We start from the raw sequence: 21451 nt of genomic DNA, 5'->3' as shown, positions 1-21451 counted from the left end.
CGCGAAATAAGCCGTTTCTTGTTTGAATTGGTTGACGTTGTGCTCCGTCGTTTTAAAATGCTGCTTATCTGTCATTTGGCCCTCGTTATGGAAAAATTTGGGCTTAATGCATGTGCGTAAAGAGTTGCCAAGATTAGCCTGTGCAGTCCACACTGGCTAATCAGGTAAAATTCTTTGCGCTCTTGAGACATTGTTCGTTTAAAAGAAGTCATTCTAATCGAAAAAACATTGTGGGCGGAACGTTTTGCCCCCCTCCTTTACGCCTGTTCGGACAGCACAGGCTAATCTGGGACGACAATAAACGCACATTAAATAAGCACAGTTTTTCCCGAACGAGCTCATTTTAAATCCTAGACACAAAGAATTAGTTGCTGCGTAACCATGCAACCATGTTCTATGATATAAGAATGCGCCCGGTAAAAAGACAATAACATCATCATAATAAGCTTGCCTTTTTCACAATTTCGTGACATTATTATTTGTTGATGATTTAAAAAAATGTCGTTCCAAAATGAAAGAACGAGAGCGAGGAAATGCTGTTTTATTATGTTATTTGAAGCAGCATTGCACTTTTATTCGAGTCTTTAACATTATGGCGTTTATGGATGTGATTTTTAGCATCGTTGTTTCATGCAAAAGCACACCGCCATAACGGTGTTGTGTAGCCCACTGTCAGAAGCGTTGAGATTGAAGCGAAATGTCAGAAACTTGCATGATGCGTTTGGAATGTGCACACACCAACAACAACAACAACATAACTTTGCTGTCTGTTTTATTTTCATCATGGCACAGTGAGCTAATTAAAAATTCATAAATTTCAAATGGAATACAGTCAGTTAAAAATAAAAGTAATTAATGAAATAAATTAGCATATACTATATACAAACATTATTTCGTAAAAATACCCAAACTAGATAAATGTATGTTCCATTAAAAACAAAGATTTGAACATTGTGAAAGAATCACCAAATATTTATAATAAATTGAGTTTAATATGTTTTATGCTCTTTAACAACTCAGCAAAATTCACGTTTGTGTCGTCATAAAGGTGTTCCATATTTACCTTCTGCGTATGCTAACTGTAAAATGTGGCTTCATATATTTCTTTAACATGCTGTAAAAAACGCTACCAGGATTTTATAACACTAGTCAACTTTATTACGTGTAATTATGATGTGGCACAGTACACTAAGCATGAGTTTCAATCTAGGAAAATGGGACTTAATGCTATATGTACAGGATAACCGGAACAAAACATATCCTTGAAATGATTGTTTTTGTGAAAAGTAAGTTTCTTTAACAAAAACTCCCGAAAATCGTCGTCCCTGATTAGTCCAATCTGTGACATCACTTTACGCACATGCATCAAACCCCCATTTTCTTAGAGCGCGGCGCTTGTACAGAGGGGTTAATCACATGACAACCAACATGGCGACGTTCATGCCGAAACAGGTATTTAAGACATTTTTATACTCTTATTACTTGTATTGAATATATTTAAGCAATCAATACGATTAATAAAGGGTATATAACGGCGAAAAATACCTGTCTCGGCATGGACGTCGCCATCTTGTTTGCCACGTGATTACCCCCTTTGATGTATCTCCTTATCATAATAGAAAATGGTCGAATTACTCACATGACGTTAGTTATAATCGCAATGAGGTAGATGCTGTTAAAATATGAAAGAAGGCGGGAGATTGTACATGCACATACATAGACGGTTATTGTGAAATCAGTTTTATTCATGGGGATTTTAATTTTGTTGATATCGAAGCTTGACCGATCCACGTATTGTACATATCGGACGATGACGGAGGCAAAATCCTTTTGTTTTTCCAAAATCCGAAGTTAATTTCTTAAATATCACAAAATTTAAAGCCGACGAACATAACTGATTTTGCAGTATTAATGGCAGCGACAAAAGGTAAAAGTTTGGTCGTCTACATTAAAATACACGTAACGATAAAACAGGTTAAGATACACCAACACAAATGACAGAATGTCTTTAAAACAAAGCAAAATGATTTTGCATTAGGATATTTCTTCCCTGATATTAGTATATTTACTTATAGATAGAACAGTTCTCGTTGATATTGTCAAAAGAACCGTTTTGTCAATGTACGACTCACATATATTATATATTTCTTGCACACTTAAATAAATCTAGCTAAATTCGCTAATCGAATGGATAGACGTACATAGCTTGCTAACTACATGTATGGATAAATATACATATTACATTTTTTTTTTGTAAATATAATACACTCTGAGACAAACCGGGCTTAATAAATGTGCGTAAAGTGTCGTCACGGATCAGCATGTGCAGTCCGTACACGCTTATCAAGGACGTCACTTTCCTCTTTTAAGGAAATTTTCGTTTAAAGGAAGTGTATTCTAAACAAACATCCAGTTTATGCGAAAAGTGTCGTCCCTGATTAGCCTGTGTGGACCGTAAAGGCTAATCTGGGACGACACTTTACGCTCATTCATTAAGCCCAGTTTTCTCAGAACGAAGCTCATATGCAAGAAAACAACAACAACAACAATGAGATTTGTATCTCGTCAACTGGCCCATGGTTCTCAGGAAAGACGAAATGTAAAATATCAATGACACAATCACTTCTTGAAAACTAACTTACGTGAACATACATTGAATATTTCATAATTGTACATAATCACAATTATTGAATATAAATCAACATGATAGGGAAGCTTTATGTAACCATAGAAATGCCAATATATGGCGGAGAGTTCATGAGAACTGAACAAAAATATTGACACTAGAAGCGGTCGACGTGGTAGACAGACATCAAGAAAACCAAATATTTATCTAACCGGCCTAATTCACTTGGGAATATTTCAGTGTTCAAATGTCGATATCATACGCATACCGAACAATGAAAAATAAAAATGTGTATGCTTTTAAAGAAATATGCAAACATTTTATGATGCAAATAAAGACTCTTCGCGTAAGATAACGTTCTCGTTAATAAAAATGAGACTGAATTCAAGTAAATGATGAAAAGGGGTAAAATACAACACCGGGTAAAATACAAAGAATTGAATGAACAAAAGAGATTCTTAAAAACGGTAAATTGTATCATGCAATTAAAGTATATGTGTTCTTACTGAAAATATACATACATGACTTGAAAAGTCATTTCTCCATCGCAACACTTAGGCATTTATAAAAACGCATATTATTTGTGGGTGCCAAAAACACTTTTGACAATCGTTATTCATAAAAAGATACGTAGAAAATTCACTTTAAATATTATTCTTATTTTTAGCGCATTTTAAATAAATAATGAAACAAGTGTTGTTGAAAGACAACTAATACAACGCGTTCTCGTTAAGACAATGATAGGACAGTAAGATATGAAGTGACATGAAAGTAGTGATGTTGCAGGCATCTTTACGTCATACACCTCCCTACTTGCGTATTTTAAAACATTTCCGGTTCAACCATAAAATCAACATTATTTGATTTTGATGATTGCCCTAGAGACAAATCGAGTATTTCGTAAATAAAATAGACAATTATCAAATCCTTTAAAACGGGAAACATTAAATAATGTCAGACCGGTTCAGGTATGGTCTATTATATTTGGAGTGCAAATGGCGCATAAATTTGTATCGTGCCTGATACAATGATTATTGAACGACGCTCGTCTGTCACTTCAACCTTCCAAAACAGACCGGAAGTGCGAATTGTTAACAAATAGCCGCTTCCGGTTTTAGTTAAAATCGGTTCCTTCCGCTGGCCGGAAACCATGGATGCGTCACGGGGACACGTGCCCACAGTGGGGTCGTTTGTTTGTGCTACTGACGCAACACTCATCTTTTACTATGAGAAGCGCGTATCCTTTGTAGGAAAACTGGACTTATACATGTGCGTAAAGTGTCGACACTTTCCGCTTTTAAGGTATTTTTCGTTTAAAAGAAGTCCTCTCTAATCAAAAATACCAACTAGGCGGAAGTGTCGTCACTGATGAGCCTGTTAACAAATACTTCACGCACATGCATTAAGCCCACTTTGCCGAAAACTCGACTTATTTGTTAGACTGTTACATCTTGCTGGACAGCTAGACTAATTTGTTAGACTGTGTCATCTTGCTGGACAGCTAGACGGTAGTATACACGCATTGTCATGTAGAACCAGTCCGGAGCGACACTGGCACGCGCGTACGCAGGGCTTGAGACATGGCTCTATCTTGTTGAAGTTTTCACAAGTCTTTGGACACGGCGTCGCACATTTCTTGAACATCGAGCCAATAGGGCACCGGCTTTCAGCTGCAACAGTAATCATGTGACGGTTGATAATATTTGTTTATTATTATTATTATTATTTATTATTATTCTTATTATAATTATAACTATAATTATTATAATTAGTATCATCATCATCAGCATCATCAGCATCATCATCATCATCATCATCATCATCGCCATCGTCATCGTCATCGTCATCATCATCATCATCATCATCATCATCATCATCATCATCATCATCATCTTCTTCTTCTTCTTCTTCTTCTTCTTTTTCTTCTCATCATCATCATCATCATCATCATCATCATCATCTTCATCAATATTATTTTTAAAGGTACTGTCAACCACGACGACGAAGAAAAGAAAAGTTGTAAAATACCGTATGTCGTATCAAGTAATGTCATATACCAGTCGTGATATTTTAATCAATATATACTAATACTTGTAAAAAAATACAGTATTTTACAACTTTTCTTTTCTACGTCGTCGTGGTTGACGGTACCTTTAATGCATTTATTAAGGATTACAGTCGCAGCAGTAAATAATTCAGAACCTTAGTGTTGCAAATTAAATATGCGAAAGAAGCGAAAGTTGTTGGTGATAGCAATTCTTATCAAACGTAAATTTCTGTGTCGGAAATATCAAGAAAAATTACCTGCACAAGGCGCTATGGTTTCCCAGTCTATGTTGACGTCATGCTGCGCGCATGCGCGGGAGTATGCGCGGAATGCCTCACACTCACAGCGCCTGTCTTTCGGACATTCACATGTGTCTGTGAGACACGAACTGGAAACGCAAAGAAAGAAATACTGACTACGAGTTTCATTTCTTTATAGAGACTTAACACGTGTTTCCTAATGAAAAATAGACTGACCATGAGTTATGTTTTGAAATAAAGGCTGACCGTGCATTTTTCGTTTTGAAAAAAGGCTTTTTTCGTTTCAAAATGACGACTTATCATGCGTTTTGATTTGAAATAAAGGCTGACGATGCTTTTTACAATAAAGGCTGACCATGCTTTTTTCGTTTTAAAATAACGACTGACCATGCGTGTTGTTTTAACATAAAGGCCGACTATGCGTTTTTCTTTTTGAAATAAAAGCAGGCTATGTGGTTCGTTTCGAAAAAAGGATGGCTTCGTTTCAAAATAAACGCTTGCAACGTGTTTTGTTACGAAGTTAATACTTGCAATGGGTTTCGCTTGAAAACAAAGAATGACCATGTGTTTGGTATCGAAATTAAGATACGGGAAGCTTTCCGTTTCTAAACAAGAGATAGCCAAGCAATATGGTCTCTAACCGGTGAAACACCATCATTTTCAGAATTTTTGTTTTTATTTGTTTCCATAGCAATCCGAATTCTTGACGTAGGAACAAAATGAAATGACGTGCATAATGCCCATATTGCCATCTGGCCATGTTTCAAGTTTATTAAAAAAATAGGAAGAACTTTTAAAGTTACCTCATGATACAGAAAAGTGTGACAGACTGACTGACAGACAGAGCGCAAACAATAAGTCCCCGCCGGTTTCACCGGTAGGGGATAATAAAGACTAATCACGATATTAGTTAGGAAATAGTGACTGGCCATGAATTTCGTTTGAAAATAAAACTGGCAATGAATTTCGTTTCGAAATAAAGACGGGCCATGAAATTATTTTTGAAATAATGAATGGCCATGAGTTTTGTATTGAAATAAAGACTTGCTGTGAGATTATGACGAAATAACGACTGACCATGAGTTTTGTTAAGAAATAATGACCTGTCATAAGTTTTGTTTGGAAATAATGACTAGTCATTAGTTGATTCTTCTACAACGTGCGCAACCGCAAAGTTGATTAAATGGCAATGACAATATTGCGTAATGTTAGACCGTGAGTTAGTTAGACCGTGAGTTAGTTAACTCACCGCCGAGAGGTGATTGATATGACTGCTAAAATCGGCGAAAAACAACAACATATAAACAAGAGCATAGCGGGTGCCAACGCTCGGTTGCGGGTGCAGTTTTGAATAAATAAAAAGCTTGTCAGAAGAATTTATATATAGAGAGAGGTCACAGAAACCTTGACCTTTGACCTAGTGATTTAAGTGGGTGTGGCGTGTAGGACTCATCAAGGTGCAGCTACATATGAAGATTCAAAGTTGTAGGTGGAAGCACTTTGATTTTGGAGCCAATGTTAAGGTTAAGGACGAGATGGCTATGACAATACCTCCGGTTTTCTCTGAAAACAGCCGAGCTAAAACAAGAAGACCCACCTGTAGTACGGCCGCACGTCGACCACCTTCCGGCAGTTGTGAAACACCGGACCGAGCAGGAAACTACACTCCTTCTTTGCATGCAGCGCCGCCACGCTGTCATTCCCGCAATGAGATTCTGTCGGCACTTCCGGTTTTATCACGCATGCGCTGCGAGTCCCGTAGCGCCACGTATCGCCGAATTCCTCGCCGGTCAAATACTGGCGGCCATCTTTACCGATGAAATCATCGAACTCGAGACCGTTAAAGTTCCCACAGAGTCCGCACATTTTTCTCTTGTACCGACTTGATATAGAAACCTCAACGAAGCTATCTCCGTCCCACGTGACAGTCAGGTCAGTGGACCAGTTAAAAACAACCATGTGGGCCGCCTCCACTATGGTGAACGAGGGAATCTCGTTATGTTTATATGGCAAATATACCCGTTTCTTGTTGACTTTTACCCGTTTCTTTTGCAATAAATTAATCCGAATATCTTCTAAAAATATCACCACCATTTTCGTCCACGTGAAGCTACTACTCGTCCTCGCGTCGTTTCGTACACGGACGGAAAATGTTTGTCGGAGACATTCCTCCGTGAGGATGTATTTACAGGGCCCCTGGAAGTTGTACATCTTGTTGTCGAACGTTCTGTAGTGCGGGTCTCCGTATACCGTGCACGTGGCGCGGGCTGAAACATAGAAAAAGATGAGAGTCGGTCTGAGGAAACTGGGCTTAATGCATGTGCAAAAAGTGTCGTCCCATATATAGGAAAAACTGGTAGAAATTTAACTTGGTAAAGTGTCGTTTGATATTAGCATTTGCAATCACAATTCTGTCGTCCCTGATTTGCCTCGAGGGTTCGTACAAGATTATTGGGGACGACTCTTCCGCATTAACTGTTTGGGTTTTTTTGCTAAGAAGATAATTTCCTTTTAAAAATACCACAAACGCGGAAAGAGTCTTGTTTGTTTAATCTGTGCGGACTGTACAGGCGTATCTTTGACGACACTTGACACATATGTATTAAGAACAGTTTTCTCAGAACGAGCCCCAAATAGTCAATGTTGTCATTATGTTGAACCGATTTATTTAGCCCGATTGCATCGGAAGCGTTAGGTTTATTGAGACATTCCATTCCTCGATAGAACCAGCATTTGACGTCATAAGAGGGAATTCTTTCGAGAACTCCCACATTAGAGATTGAACCAATGGCTTCCTTATTGCTTATGGACACCATATTAACAACACCAACTCAAACACAAAATTGGTATTGAACATATTTAAGAAATTAAGAAAAAATATATTAAGATGAGAATAAAAACGCTTTTTGAATGATCGTACAACTGTAACTGTAGAAAACGTTACTGATTTCTTTGGTCAGTAAAAATCTATTAATCATTGACATGAATTATTTGGGCTGGCCAATTATATAAACATGTTCACATTTTATTAAGTACTTAATTGAAAACAAAATCGCGCGAATTAGTTATTTAGCACTAAACAATTATGGTATGATCAACTGATCATATAGCTAACTCTTCATTAAGTCCTTTTTCTTTCCCATTTTCGATTTAATTTTTGGCGCAGAACAACAACATGTCAGCTAAATACGTTATCTATAAACAAGAGTGCCAAACTGTCACAAGATACGCCCGTTTGAAGGTTTTGGACAACTCGATAACTTTACCATGACCCATATTTGAACTTGAGCTACATATCATCTAGACCCAACTTCTTTTCAAATTAGGTGAAGATGGGACTAAAACTACTTCAATTAGAGAGCGCACACAATACTAAATGCTTGAAATGCACTAAGTGACCTGATGACCTTTTTTTTGACTTGGCATGACCCGTACTTGAACTTGACCTACATATCATCTAGACACAACTTCTGACCAAATAAGGTGAAGATCGGATGAAAACGGTTTCAATTAGAGAGCGGACACCATGCTAAATGCTTGAAATGCACTTAGTGATCTTGTGACCTAGTTTTTGACTTGGCATGACCAATATTCGAACTTGACCTACATATCATCTAGACACAACTTCTGACCAAATAAGGTGAAGATCGGATGAAAACTACTTCAATTAAAGAGCGGGCACCATGCTAAATGCTTGAAATGCACTAAGTAACCTCGTGACCTAGTTTTTGTCCCAGCATGTCCCATATTTGAACTTGGCCTACATATCATCTAACCACAACTTCTGACCAAAGTTGGTGAAGATCGGATGAAAACTACTTCAATTAGAGAGCGGACACCATGCTTAATCCTTGAAATGCACTAAGTGACCCTGTGACCTAGTTTTTGACCTGGCATGACCCATATTCGAACTTGACCAAGATATTGTTTAGACACAACTTTCTCCAAGTTTGGTGAAGATCGGATAAAAACTATTTGAATTAGAGAGCGGACACCGCTGTGGACGCCGCCCGCCGCCCGCCAAGGGTGAAACTATAATACGTCCCGTTTTTAAAAACGGGCGTATAAAAATTAAATGGGAAACAATGAAAGGTAATTACTCAAACTTAACAAATAATAGTGGTTGGGGTTAACGATTTTGTAGAACGATAATTAATAAGGAGGGCTCCTATATAATTAAAATTAAGACGTCACTAATTGTTATGACGTCACTACGCTCACGTACTTTCTACACACTTGGGGCAGCACTCCGAGTCATCGAACTGCAGTGTGTATCCGTGCGGACACCAGAGGGCGTTGTTGCAGTGCTGGGTCTGGCAATGGGTAACCCCGTCATCACAGTCGCACGTCGTGCACGTGTCTGGCTCCCACTGCTGCCCGTGCTGCGGATGTGACGTCATGAAATAATGTGGTTATAACGTCATGAAAAATGTGGCTAATTCAAACCCTTTTTATTTTAAATTGATAACATCGAAAACTTAGGATTATTGAAACGCTTTTAACCCTTTTGCATGCTGGGAAATTTGTCGTCTGCTAAAATGTCGTCTGCTGATTTTTTAAAATTAGCATTTTCTTCGATTTTGTTTCAAAGAATACTATCAGAATAGCAAACAGTTTGGATCCTGATGAGACGCCACGTTCTGTGGTGTCTCATCTGGATCCAAACTGTTTGCAAAGGCCTTTAAAATTCGGTTCCAGCGCTGAAAGGGTTAAGCCCGTTTATGGTCAGAAGCAGTAGTTAGTGTCTTGAAAGGAGACCAAAGAACGATCCTACAGTGGGGATCGAACGTGTGACCCTCTTTACACCACGGCGACCTATGTGGTTATGAAATCTTTGGGAATAGGGTTATGACGTATGTGAGTTTTTTGAGATGACGCATTGAGGGATATGCCTATATTGAGACAAGGGAACTTATTGTTTAAAAGGCATGAAAGATTAATAAAGTTAAGACATATATTGTAGTGACGTTAAGAATAGCGTTATAAATGATATGGAAATCGTTTTATAACATCACTAAATTGATATCTGCATGATATAACGCTGCCTGATATAGGTGTATATCACGTCAACAGGAAGTTGTTATTTCAGTCAATATTGAGAGTTAGGTCATATTACTCGGAATCAACAATAAAGTCATCATTTTTGGTGAAATAGAATCAGATTAAACAAAACAGACAATTTAATAACAATATACATAATATATTATTTACACACACACAGAAACAAAAACTGTAAAAAAACCAAACATATTAAGCGCAAGTGCTCATGACGTTAGTATTAACACATCAAAATCATATGCATTCCAACTAAAAGACAGCGTCACAGCGATTATATATTTATTTTTTTCAAATCGAGAGGCGTGTTGATTAGAAAAACAGGTTGCTGTCCTATGCGTGTGTTTTATATTAGGCTCGACACGAATAAAAACATCGGCTCGACAAGCCTCGTCGTGTTTCTATTCTTAACCTTACCTGATGCATTAAACAACGATACAACAGTAACCTGCTATTATCTATAAATAACGTACAGAGCAATATTCATAAAAAAATCCATTGACATGTCCCCTTTAATCTTCTTGATTTTTCAGAACTGATGTCACTTATTGAGTGGATAAATTCACTGTTAAATACTAGTAAGTCGTGTAAGTATTCTTCTGTGCCGTGCTCTGTGATAAAGGGGTTTAATAAATGTGCGTAAAGTGTCATCCCAGATAAGCCTGTGCAGTCCGCTTAGGCTAATCAGGGACGACACTTTCCGCCTAAACTGGATTTTTGTTACGAAGAGACTCTTGAAACGAAAAATATCATAAAAGCGGAAGGTGTCGTCCCTGATTAGCCTGTGCAGGGCGCAGGGGATAATCAGGGTCCACACTTTCCTTTTCATGATATTTTTGTTTTGCGAAAATCCAGCTTTGGCGAAAAGTGTCGTCCTTTGATAACCTGTGCGGGCTGCAACATTTAATCCACAACGAAACAGAATGCACATGTATTAAATGCCTGTTTTGCCAGAGCGTGGCTTAAATTCTTTGCGTTTTCAGGCCTAAAACTTAAGTACCTAAATATTAATAGTTAATAGACTTTAGCAAGGCCAAAGACTGAAAACTGATAATAATGCTTTCTAGAACTGGGCGTTTTGATATTTAGTGTTGTAGAATTTTACAAGAAAATTAAAAAAAAAACTCAAACAAAGCGTGCGAAGATTGTGTTATTCTTGGTTTCAGCCGTGCTATTTTCGGCAAACTACGTTATTCCGCCTAACCCATTTTATATTTAAAGACAGTAAACAAGCCGTATTATATCCCCAGTTGCGTTTCAAGAATATGTTGTTTTTTAAACACGGTAATTTAACGAGAAAATCGAATGAAATTCTATTAATTTATGGCATAAAATTTAATATTTATCGAATTAATCGTAAAAACTATACATAAGTATTATATCATTCTAATGTTTAATTTAGCATCAAACACAAACAGTGACTTGTTGCAATATTCCTTATTTGCAAAGAGTAGTAATCCTGGGAAAAGGGGCTAAATTTCTCTGTGTAGTGTCCACCCAGATTAGAATGTGCATTCCGCACAGGCTAATCAGGGACAACACTTTTCACATACTTTGAATTTTTGCTATGACTTCCTTAAGTCCTTAAAACGATAAATTCCTTAAAAGCAAAAAGTGTCGTCCCTGATTAGCCTGTGTAGTCCGCACAGGTTAATGAGGGACGAAAATACGCAAATTTATTACAGATTGCGACTCGTATAGACGAATGCGAATACATAAAACGTAATAAACGTAATACAAGTTAATTGTTTAATAATAAGCCCGTGGTTATAATAAACACTTACAGCGTAGACAGTTACTTCATGGAGACAATGCTGTTTCTCCGGGCACATCCGACAGCACGATCCTGGAACCGGAAGTTGTTGGTCTTGGGGACAAGGGAGGTGGGGACATGACTCCCGCTCGCAGATCGAGGTTCCATCCTGCAAGACAGATGCGTGGACGATGACAAAGGGCACGAACCACGTGGTGCGGATGGTTGCTATCATGACTCAAATGTTGATCACGTGGTTTAACGCCCCCGTGCTCGCGCCCGTGCAATTGTGGAGCGTGATATTTTTGTTTATTTCATTTCTTAAGTTGGTTTTGAACAACTTGAAATACATGTGAATATAGTCCACCCTTTTGAAAGTTGTCTTGTCAGTTTATTATAACAGATACACGAACTTTATTCCGCGTAATATTTCAAATATATTTTACTTTACACAGTGCAGTCAGTAATAACTATGAAGAAGCGATGTATTCCCACACATATTACAACACTTAAGGCTGGTCTTCCTTTGTAATAGCACTATAAAGCAAGTAGGAGGCTATTCTTATATGGACACTTTGAATAAGCAATTAAAATCATACATAAATGTATTGAGCACAATTAAATAGTCACAATTTTCACAAAATTTCCATGAAGAGCGTATACGCGATTTTCATATCATTGACTTGAAACATGTATCCAAATAGAAAGCTACACACCTGCACTACATATCGTATGTGTACATATTTAAGGTAATGTGTCTGCATACAAGCGACATGTTGTGACGACGTTGTGATTACAGGACAGACAATAGTACCGTTATGGTAACACAAAACACGAACCTATGCATCTACAAGGACATGTGGTCGCATTAAGAACGCTCTCATGAATTATGTGATAGTGAATCAAGAATACATGAGCCGCACTATGGAAAAGGAGCGTTAAGTTTCGTCCCAGATTAGTCTGTGGTGTTTGCACAGGCTAATCAGCGACGATACTTTCCGCTTCAATGGTATGTTTCGTTCGAAGAAAGACTCTCCTTAGCTAAAATCCAGTTAAGGAAGAAAGTGTCTTCTCTGATCAGCCTGTGCAAACTGCGCATACTAATCTGGGACGACAGTTTACGCACATGCATTAAGCCCAGTTTTCCCAGAACGAGGCTCATAAACGTAGAAATTAACGTTAACGGAATGTAGAATATATGCCAATTACAGATTTTTGCAGGTTAACTATGTCTTTGATAGTCACAAATGGAATCAGCACCGATACAATAATTACCACATTTATCATCATCATCATCATTATCGTCATCATCATCATCATCATCATCATCATCATCATCATCATCATCATCATCATCATCATCATCATCATCATCATAATCATCATCGTCATCATCATCATCATCATCACCATCATTATCATCATCATCATCATCATCATCATCATCATCATCATCATCATCATCATCATCATCATGCCAACGAAATAATAATTAAACTCAACAACATCACTCTCATCATCATAGTCAACACTATGCGTACACTCTATCGTACCTTACACTTAAATCGCGTACACTCTATCGTACCTTACACTTAAATCGCGTACACTCTATCGTACCTTACACTTAATTCGCGTACACTCTATCGTTCCTTACACTGAAATCGTGTACACTCTATCGTACATTACACTGACATCGCGTACACTCTATCGAATCTTACACTGACATCGCGTACACTCTATCGTTCCTTACACTGACATCGCGTACACTATATCGTACCTTACACTGACATCGCGTATTCTCTATCGTACCTTACACTGACATCGCGTACACTTGCCGTACCTTACACTGACATCGCGTACACTCTACCGTACCTTACACTGACATCGCGTACACTTGTCCGACCGGAAGTGCCGCTCGTTGCTGTAGATCTTCTTCTGGAAGAAGCAGCGGCCGCCTGGCAGGTTGAATATCCGGCGCTCTCCTGCCAGAAGAGATATTGATGCTATATCAAATTAAAGCGGCATTCGCTTATTTTTCAAATTACAATATGAGCCTATTTTTGGGGAAAACTTAGCCTTATGCACGTGCGTAAAGCGCCGTATCAGATCAGTGACGGTATTTTAAGCTTTTATTATATTTATCACTTAAATGAAGTATCTTCTAATCGACAATCCACTTAAGGTGGAAAGTATCGTCCCTAAGTATTATGTGCAGACTGACGTTACGCACATGCCTTAAACCCCGTTTCCCTAGAGCAAGGCTCATATGGGCCGTGTTCTGTGAAAATGGGGTTAAATGACTGTGCGTAAAGTGTCGTCCCAGATTAGCCTGTGCAGTCCGCACAGGTCAATCTGGGACGACACTTTCCGCTTTTATGATATTTTTCGTTTCAAGAAAATCTCTTCTTAGAAAAAATCAAGTTTAGGCGGAAAGTGTCATCCCTGATTAGCCTGCGCGGACTGGACAGGCTAATCTGGGACGACACTTTACGCACATTCATTATATCCTCTTTTCACAGAGCGAGGCTCATATAAATGAAGCGGGCATTAGAAGTTCATGCATCGCTCATGGGTTCTTTTAAGTAACTAAATGTACATTGAGATCGCTCCAGTAACAGCAAAAGCTTTAAACGCGCGAAAGGTACTTTTTTGCCCTCCGTGGATTCAAAAAGTACACATTCAGAATTTGTAGACACGTCTACGAAAGTCAATAGTGTTGCCTCGATGTTGCTTCCTAAAAAGGTATTTAGAAACGAAAAAAAATCTACCTAGTTCGTCAACAGCCTGCACTGACAGATATTATGATACTATATTTGAGCCTGGGAAAACCCAGCTTTAATGCATGTGCGTAAAGTGTCATCCCAGATTAGCCTGTGTAGTTCGCACGGGCCAATCAGGGACGACACTTTCTGCCTTGAAAACTGAGTTCTCTTAATCGAAAAATACCATAAAAGCGGAGAGTGCCATCCCTGGTGAGCCTGTGCGAACTGCACAGGCTAATTTGGATGAAACTTTACGCACATGTATTAAACCCCGTTTTCTCAGAACGAGGCTAGTTTGGTTAGGGGGAATACGGTTACCAAAGTGAGATGACACATGTATCTGCAATATCTCGTTTTGTTTTGGCAAAGTGACGTATTTTCCATCCCATACTAAGCAACCATCAGGTCATGCAGTTGTTGTTTATTTCATGTGTTTTGCTTTAGACTATAGTGTAACTTACAACATGTATCATGACCTAACAAAAAGTGGTGGCTAAAAAAAATGCACAAACACGCACACGCAAAAACGTACCTTGGGTAATTAACGAAAAGTCCTAAAGGGGAATATCGACCGTTTTTAAAGAACGCATAACTCTCTTGTCATTCATGAATTCATTACTTCAAGACCCAATGAAATGACGGCAGCAGAAATAGAATTAGTCTTCGATGGGGATAGAACGGTTTATTAGATAATCGGCGTTTTCCTTTCCGTTAAATGTGCGTGAAATAGCGCGCGGTTCCGGTCTTATGAATCAAATAATGTTTGGAATAATGCCGAGAGCCAAATTGAGTCATTTCCGGTTGTAATTGTTTCCGATCGTTTCCCAGCGACAACAGGCTGGTTAATGTAATGGAATAATTCGTCAAGAAATCTACAATTATCACAATTTATGATGCCGTTCTTGTTTGAACGCGGGATTCGCTTTGATCGTCTTGAAAGCAAGAAATCGAGCGTAACATCTGTCTCATGTTTTAATTCCAGAATGCTTCATGAAGTTTTACTTTCGGCATCTTTGAACTAACGACAATAACGAAGAAAATGTTGTCTTTAGTTTCTAGAACGTGGTGATCTTCAAAAGATTTCCCGTCAATATATATTTGATACATCATTGCTAATGTATTAAACGTAAGTCCATCTTAAATAATACATTTTCCGAAGGTTAACAGAATCAACTTCTATTTTAAATTGCACTTTTAATGTGTCTCTCATTCGTTCTGTTTAAGAGCTGCTTGAAAATGAGGAAATAGCTATAAAAAAAAACTTATGAACAGTAAAATGACTATTTTGGACGCTATTTTTCGATCTTTCCAAGAACGCAAATGTTCACTTTGAACAGCTGGCATTATATTAAGTACGCAACTTACATCAGTTACAAAAAGTGCCCAAAATAGTATGCTCAACGCCAACTTCTTACTTCAAGTGTCGGTGTGTTCAAGTGCCCAAACAGTATGTTCAACGTCATCTCATAGGTTTAAGTGTCAGGTGTAAGTGTTCAAGTTCCAAAACAGTATGTTCAACGTCAAATCTTAGGTTCAAGTGTCAACGTGTTCAAGTGCCCAAACAGTATGTTAAACGTCTTTGTTAGCTTCGAGTGTCATGTTCAAGCGTTCGAGTTACCAAGCAGTGCATCTAACGTCAAAACTAAAGTTCAAGTGTCAGGTTTAACTTGTTAAGTTGCAAAACAGTCTGTTCAACATCAAGTCTTAGGTTCAAGTGTAAAGTTCAAGTGTTCAAGATCCCAAACAATATGTTCAACGTCAATTCATAGGTTCAACTGTCAGGCTCAACTGTTCAGGGGTTCAAGTGCCAAAACAGTATGTTCAACGTCAACTCGAAGGTGCAAGTTTCATGTTCGTGTGTTCGAGCTACCAAACAGTATGTCCAACGTCAAATCTTAGGTTCAACTGCCATGTTCAAGTTCTCGTATGCCCAAACAGTATGTTCAACGTCAATGGTCGGGTTCAAGATAATCCTGCTCGGCATATGTTGTTGTTGTTTTTTTGTAAAAGTAAATTAACGCGGTATTTAACAAATCATACCATTTGGAAGTCATTGATACTAACTATAGAACATCACGCATTGGTAACGGAATGCATTGTCGGACCGTATTTGGTACAAAAACGAATATGGTACAAGTTTGTACCATATTCGGCCGAATATGGTACAACTGTCTAATTGTACCATATACGTATCTGCAGTTTTGGGGTAAAATGCCTGACCGAATATGGTACAAACTTGTACCATATTCGGATGAAAAATGTACCACATTCGTTCCGAATATGATACACACTCATCATCGTAATCATCATCATCATCATCATCATCGTTATCTCATCATCATCATCATCATCATCATCATCATCGTTATCTCATCATCATCATCATCATCATCATCATCACATCAATTATCAACACCCCAATGATCATCATCGTTGTTATCTTTACCAACACCACCATCATCATCACCATCAAAACCAACATCATCATATCCATTATCATGATCGTAATGGTGATCACAAAAGTTTTTTTTGTGATGATAATGACAGCGATGTTTTCGGTCGATAATGAGGATGTTGTGATGATGATGACGACGATGAGAATATCATCATCATCATCGGCCAATAAACATCGCCATCATCATCATCACAAATATTTTGTTATCATCATCATCATTATCATCATCGTCGGCCGACAAACATCGCCGTCATCATCATCTAAAAACTTATCATCATCATTATAACCATCATCATCGTCCGATAAACATCGCTGTCATCATCATCCCAAAACGTTTGTTATCATCATCATCATCATCATTATCATCATCATCATCATCATCACCACAATCATCAAACCCCAATCATCATAACCACTGTCATCATCATCACCACCACCATCATCATCACAATTTTTTTACCATCATCATCATCACAAATGTTTTGTCATCATCATCATCACATATTCATTTTACATTTTGTATTTTATAATTTGTTTCATTCAAGAGATTCAACAAACTTGTACTTTTTTCATTTATTGGTATACTGACAGGATTTTTCAAAGTAATATTGAAGAACATAGAACAGCATTTAAATTTTAATCCAACTGTAGCATTTTGACAAGACATAATATACATATATACATTCATTTTAGTAGCAGCCAAAATATCCCAAATGTGCTTCGTAAAAAGTTACCAGTAAATGAGCAAATGACAACAAATTTCCGGTAGAAGAACATAATCATCAATCACAAAAATAACATAACAGGTTTCCAAACACCGATATACATGTATATTTCACCTGTAATGTCTGTACATGACATCTATGATATCATACCAACCGATTCCACTAACACGCAAACGCAGCCATGCGTTTGCCCATTTTGGCCCCTTGATGATTTCTTTTATTGCCGAAATAAGACCGCTGTTTCTGCCCGCTCTTGTTAATAGGAAACGAACGCTAACAGGATTTCTGTTACTAGTATCTAGTCCAATATCCGGCCGAATGTAAATTCTAGGTGTTTGCAAACTCATTGACCTTATTAAATCTCTAAAGGGTTTGCCGACCTTCGCCAACACAAACTGGATTGACGGGTTTGATTGTATGCAGAACTTAAAAATTTCAACTTGAATGTGAAGTGGTAACATCAGAAATGGAAAAGTCGTTCGCTTCTGTGCCCTCCTATTGTTTATCATATCTTGAAGCTCTTTCAGGGCTGAACACACAGAGACGTCACCGTTGTCGCCAGAGTCACCGTTGTCGCCGGAGTCACCGTTGTCGCCAGACGCAGCGTTGTCGCCGGAGTCACCGTTGTCGCCGGAGTCACCGTTGTCGCTGGAGTCACCGTTGTCGCCGGAGTCACCGTTGTCGCAAGAGTCACCGTTGTCGCCAGACGCAGCGTTGTCGCCAGATGCAGTGTTGTCGCCAGACGCAGCGTTGTCGCCGGAGTCGCCGTTGTCGCCAGACGCAGCGTTGTCGCCGGAGTCACCGTTGTCGCCGGAGTCACCGTTGTCGCTGGAGTCACCGTTGTCGCCGGAGTCCCCGTTGTCGCAAGAGTCATCGTTGTCGCCAGACGCAGCGTTGTCGCCAGATGCAGTGTTGTCGCCAGACGCAGCGGTGTCGCCGGAGTCACCGTTGTCGCCAGAGTCACCGTTGTCGCCAGACGCAGCGTTGTCGCCTGACGCAGCGTTGTCGCCAGACGCAGCGCTGTCGCCAGAGTCACCGTTGTCATACGACTGTTCTAAGCGTGATATTATGTCCTTGTACACGCGTTGATTGATACGGATACTAACGTAATGCATGCCAAATCCTTCTGGGAAATACCCCAATGCAATTGTTCCAACATCACCATCGAACTTTCCATCTGCTGACACAATTGATGAGTGTTCTAGTCCTCGGGTAGAAACTACCAGGCACTGCAAATTATATTCTCTCATAAGTGCAATGAGCGTGAGGTTGTCGCCGTATGTCCCATTCTTAGACACATTCTTAACGTATTCATCAAATGTTTCATCATAGACAAAAGTTTCATAGAAATATCTGTTTTCTACAATGTGATGGACTGCTTCCTTACGTAAAGCATCTACGTCTTTGTATATACCAATTTTACCAAGTTGATGCGATATAGCAGCAAATTGACAATTTCCATCCGGATTTGGGTCCATGGCAATATTCACCCCATCCAACAACTGCAGATTTTCATGGTGTGTTAAAACATGATAGTACTTAGTTCTGTGATTTTGTTTCTCTGAGCGGTTCTGTTTTAATGAATGTTTTTTAATTTTTCGTTGTTTCTCTAACGCAACAGTTAGGCTAGTCATGTTTTCGACCCCAACCGATTTGCTTACGAATCCAAGTTCGGGTTTGTTCGGTACTTGAAATGACACGATATAAACACCATTTCGTTTTACTTTTTCTACCTTGCCTTCGATAACATATCTTTTGGTTGGCACCCTGGATTTTCGAAAGGGATAGCGAATTAATACTGTCTCTCCTACTTTGTACTTGCTTGGGGAAGTTGCGTTTTTCAACAGCGACCTGTAAGCCTTTTTATTTGCTCGCCGTATGGTTTTCTTTATTTCACGAGAACTATGACGTTCTTTGGTAAAAACATGACTTCTTCCGTAGTAGGCTTCAAAGGGCGTGAGACCCCCAAGAACTCGTTTGAAACTTGTGTTTATGGCATAGGCTAAATCTTGAAGCCCTTCGACCCAGTTAAATCCACGTTTACTTTTTGTTGCAAATAGAATCTTGGCCTTTATAACACTGTTTGACCTTTCACACTTGCCCTGTGATTGAGGATGATACGGCCTACTATTGATCATTTTGATGTTGTACTTGTTCAACAAAAGTTTCATACTAGGGCCTTTAAATTCCAGTCCGTTGTCACATTGGATGATGTCAGGGGCAAGGTTAACCATCAACACGTCCTCTAATGCCTTTGCAACTTCACGCGAACTCTTCGTTTTCAGGGGTTTTGGCATAACGTACCTAGAATAAACGTCCACGACTTGTAGAATATAACTGTATGTGGACCCCTTGTAGCTAACACTTTGATTTTTCATGTTAATTATGTCAATCTGCCATCTTTTGCCTGGTTCCTCTTCTGTAATTGTCTTTGGCTTTGGCTTGTTTGTAAATCTCGGATACTTCTCATGGTAATACTTGCTATTGTACAGTATTTCAAGGATAGCTTGTTCCGAGAACCCCGTGTAATTTACTTTCAGTTTGTTGTAAATAACCCTTGCTCCACATCCTTTGTTTTCCATGAACATCTTCTCAACAAATCTAGGAAGATCTTCTTTCACAAGGACTTGCTTTCCGCCACACAATAAAGAACCCCGGTCACCAAGCTCGAAGTCCTTACGTTTTCTAATCATGGCCAAACAATTATTCTCTTCAGGTGTCCGTTTCTTCACAGGGACATCGAACGATCCGTTTAAACATCTGACAATAATGTCGTACTTCGACCTGGGCAAGCACCCTAATTGCTTCCTTTTTCTCCTAATTGCTTCCTTCATCTGAAATAATATAATAAGTTATTATACATGTATACTTCATTAGTTAATAGAGCTTGTATTGAACACCGCGTGTCGAAAACGAATGTCTCACGACATGAGCTGAGCTAAAATCACTCGTCTGATAGCTCTGCTAAAATTTACAATCCGAACTTCCGGGCAATATGCGCAATGAAAGTAGCAAGTACTTCATGTAAAGTTTCATTGAAATCCAACCGAATTCAAATTCAGGGGAAAAATAGCGGGCAAACTTATGGCGGTCAACGGACAAACGGTCTGTAGAAACCAATGCTACGTGGATGGAAGGGATATAAAGAAGGGGCCCTGGGGGCCTAGGTCGCTCACCAGAAGTCACGACTAGGCAGGGTTCGAAGGTCAAAGACCTATAAACTCCATAAAATTTAAAATGTTCAAATCTACAGATTACAGGAGCTCGATCTGATTTTGGTGGAAAATACACTTTCGAAAAAATGACTGTAGCTTAAATATTTTAGCAGTTTAGGAGTTACGCACCCGGAAGGAATGCCACGGACAATTGGATAGACGGACGGACAACTGCAAATGCACTCTGAGGGGGGGGGGGGCATAAAACATAAAAATCAATGCATGTTAAAACATCAATGCATATTAAGACAACTGAAAATTAAAATTATGTACAGTACTTACTGTCAAGAATTCTTTTGAAGTTTGAAGAAAGTTTGGATTTCAATTCTTTCTAGTCGAAAATCACAACTTTTCTTGCCGACCGCCAAGTCAAATATGGTTACTGACTTCTGAGTAAGACTCGTGTGCAAAATTCCCGCCTTTTTAAAGCGGCACGTTATCAAAGAAAAAATCGGAAACTTCAAAGCTTTGTCGGCTTCTCAGCAATATGACGTCGGAACGACAAATCAACTTTACAAAGTAATGTTTAGGAATACAGTCACACCTGTCTAAA

At 38.8% G+C, this 21451-nt stretch overlaps 1 protein-coding gene across 1 annotated transcript in view; it reads right to left on the bottom strand.

Annotated features, from left to right (window-relative positions):
• Positions 1 to 755: 755 nt before the first annotated feature.
• The window catches only part of LOC127848428 (BMP-binding endothelial regulator protein-like), a 64013-nt gene continuing 43317 nt past the window's right edge, over positions 756 to 21451 (bottom strand). Inside the window, exons 8-13 of the mRNA XM_052380890.1 lie at positions 13614 to 13723; positions 11773 to 11910; positions 9159 to 9315; positions 6531 to 7200; positions 4931 to 5061; positions 756 to 4296 (exon numbers count right to left, since the gene is read on the bottom strand). Coding sequence (XP_052236850.1) covers positions 4112 to 4296; positions 4931 to 5061; positions 6531 to 7200; positions 9159 to 9315; positions 11773 to 11910; positions 13614 to 13723 — 1391 coding nt within the window. The 3' untranslated portion in view covers positions 756 to 4111. The remainder of the gene's footprint in view (positions 4297 to 4930; positions 5062 to 6530; positions 7201 to 9158; positions 9316 to 11772; positions 11911 to 13613; positions 13724 to 21451) is intronic.

This window comes from Dreissena polymorpha, chromosome 10 (assembly GCF_020536995.1).
Source record: "Dreissena polymorpha isolate Duluth1 chromosome 10, UMN_Dpol_1.0, whole genome shotgun sequence".
Taxonomy (NCBI): Eukaryota; Metazoa; Mollusca; class Bivalvia; order Myida; family Dreissenidae; genus Dreissena; species Dreissena polymorpha.
This window is presented reverse-complemented; position numbering and strand designations above follow the sequence as displayed.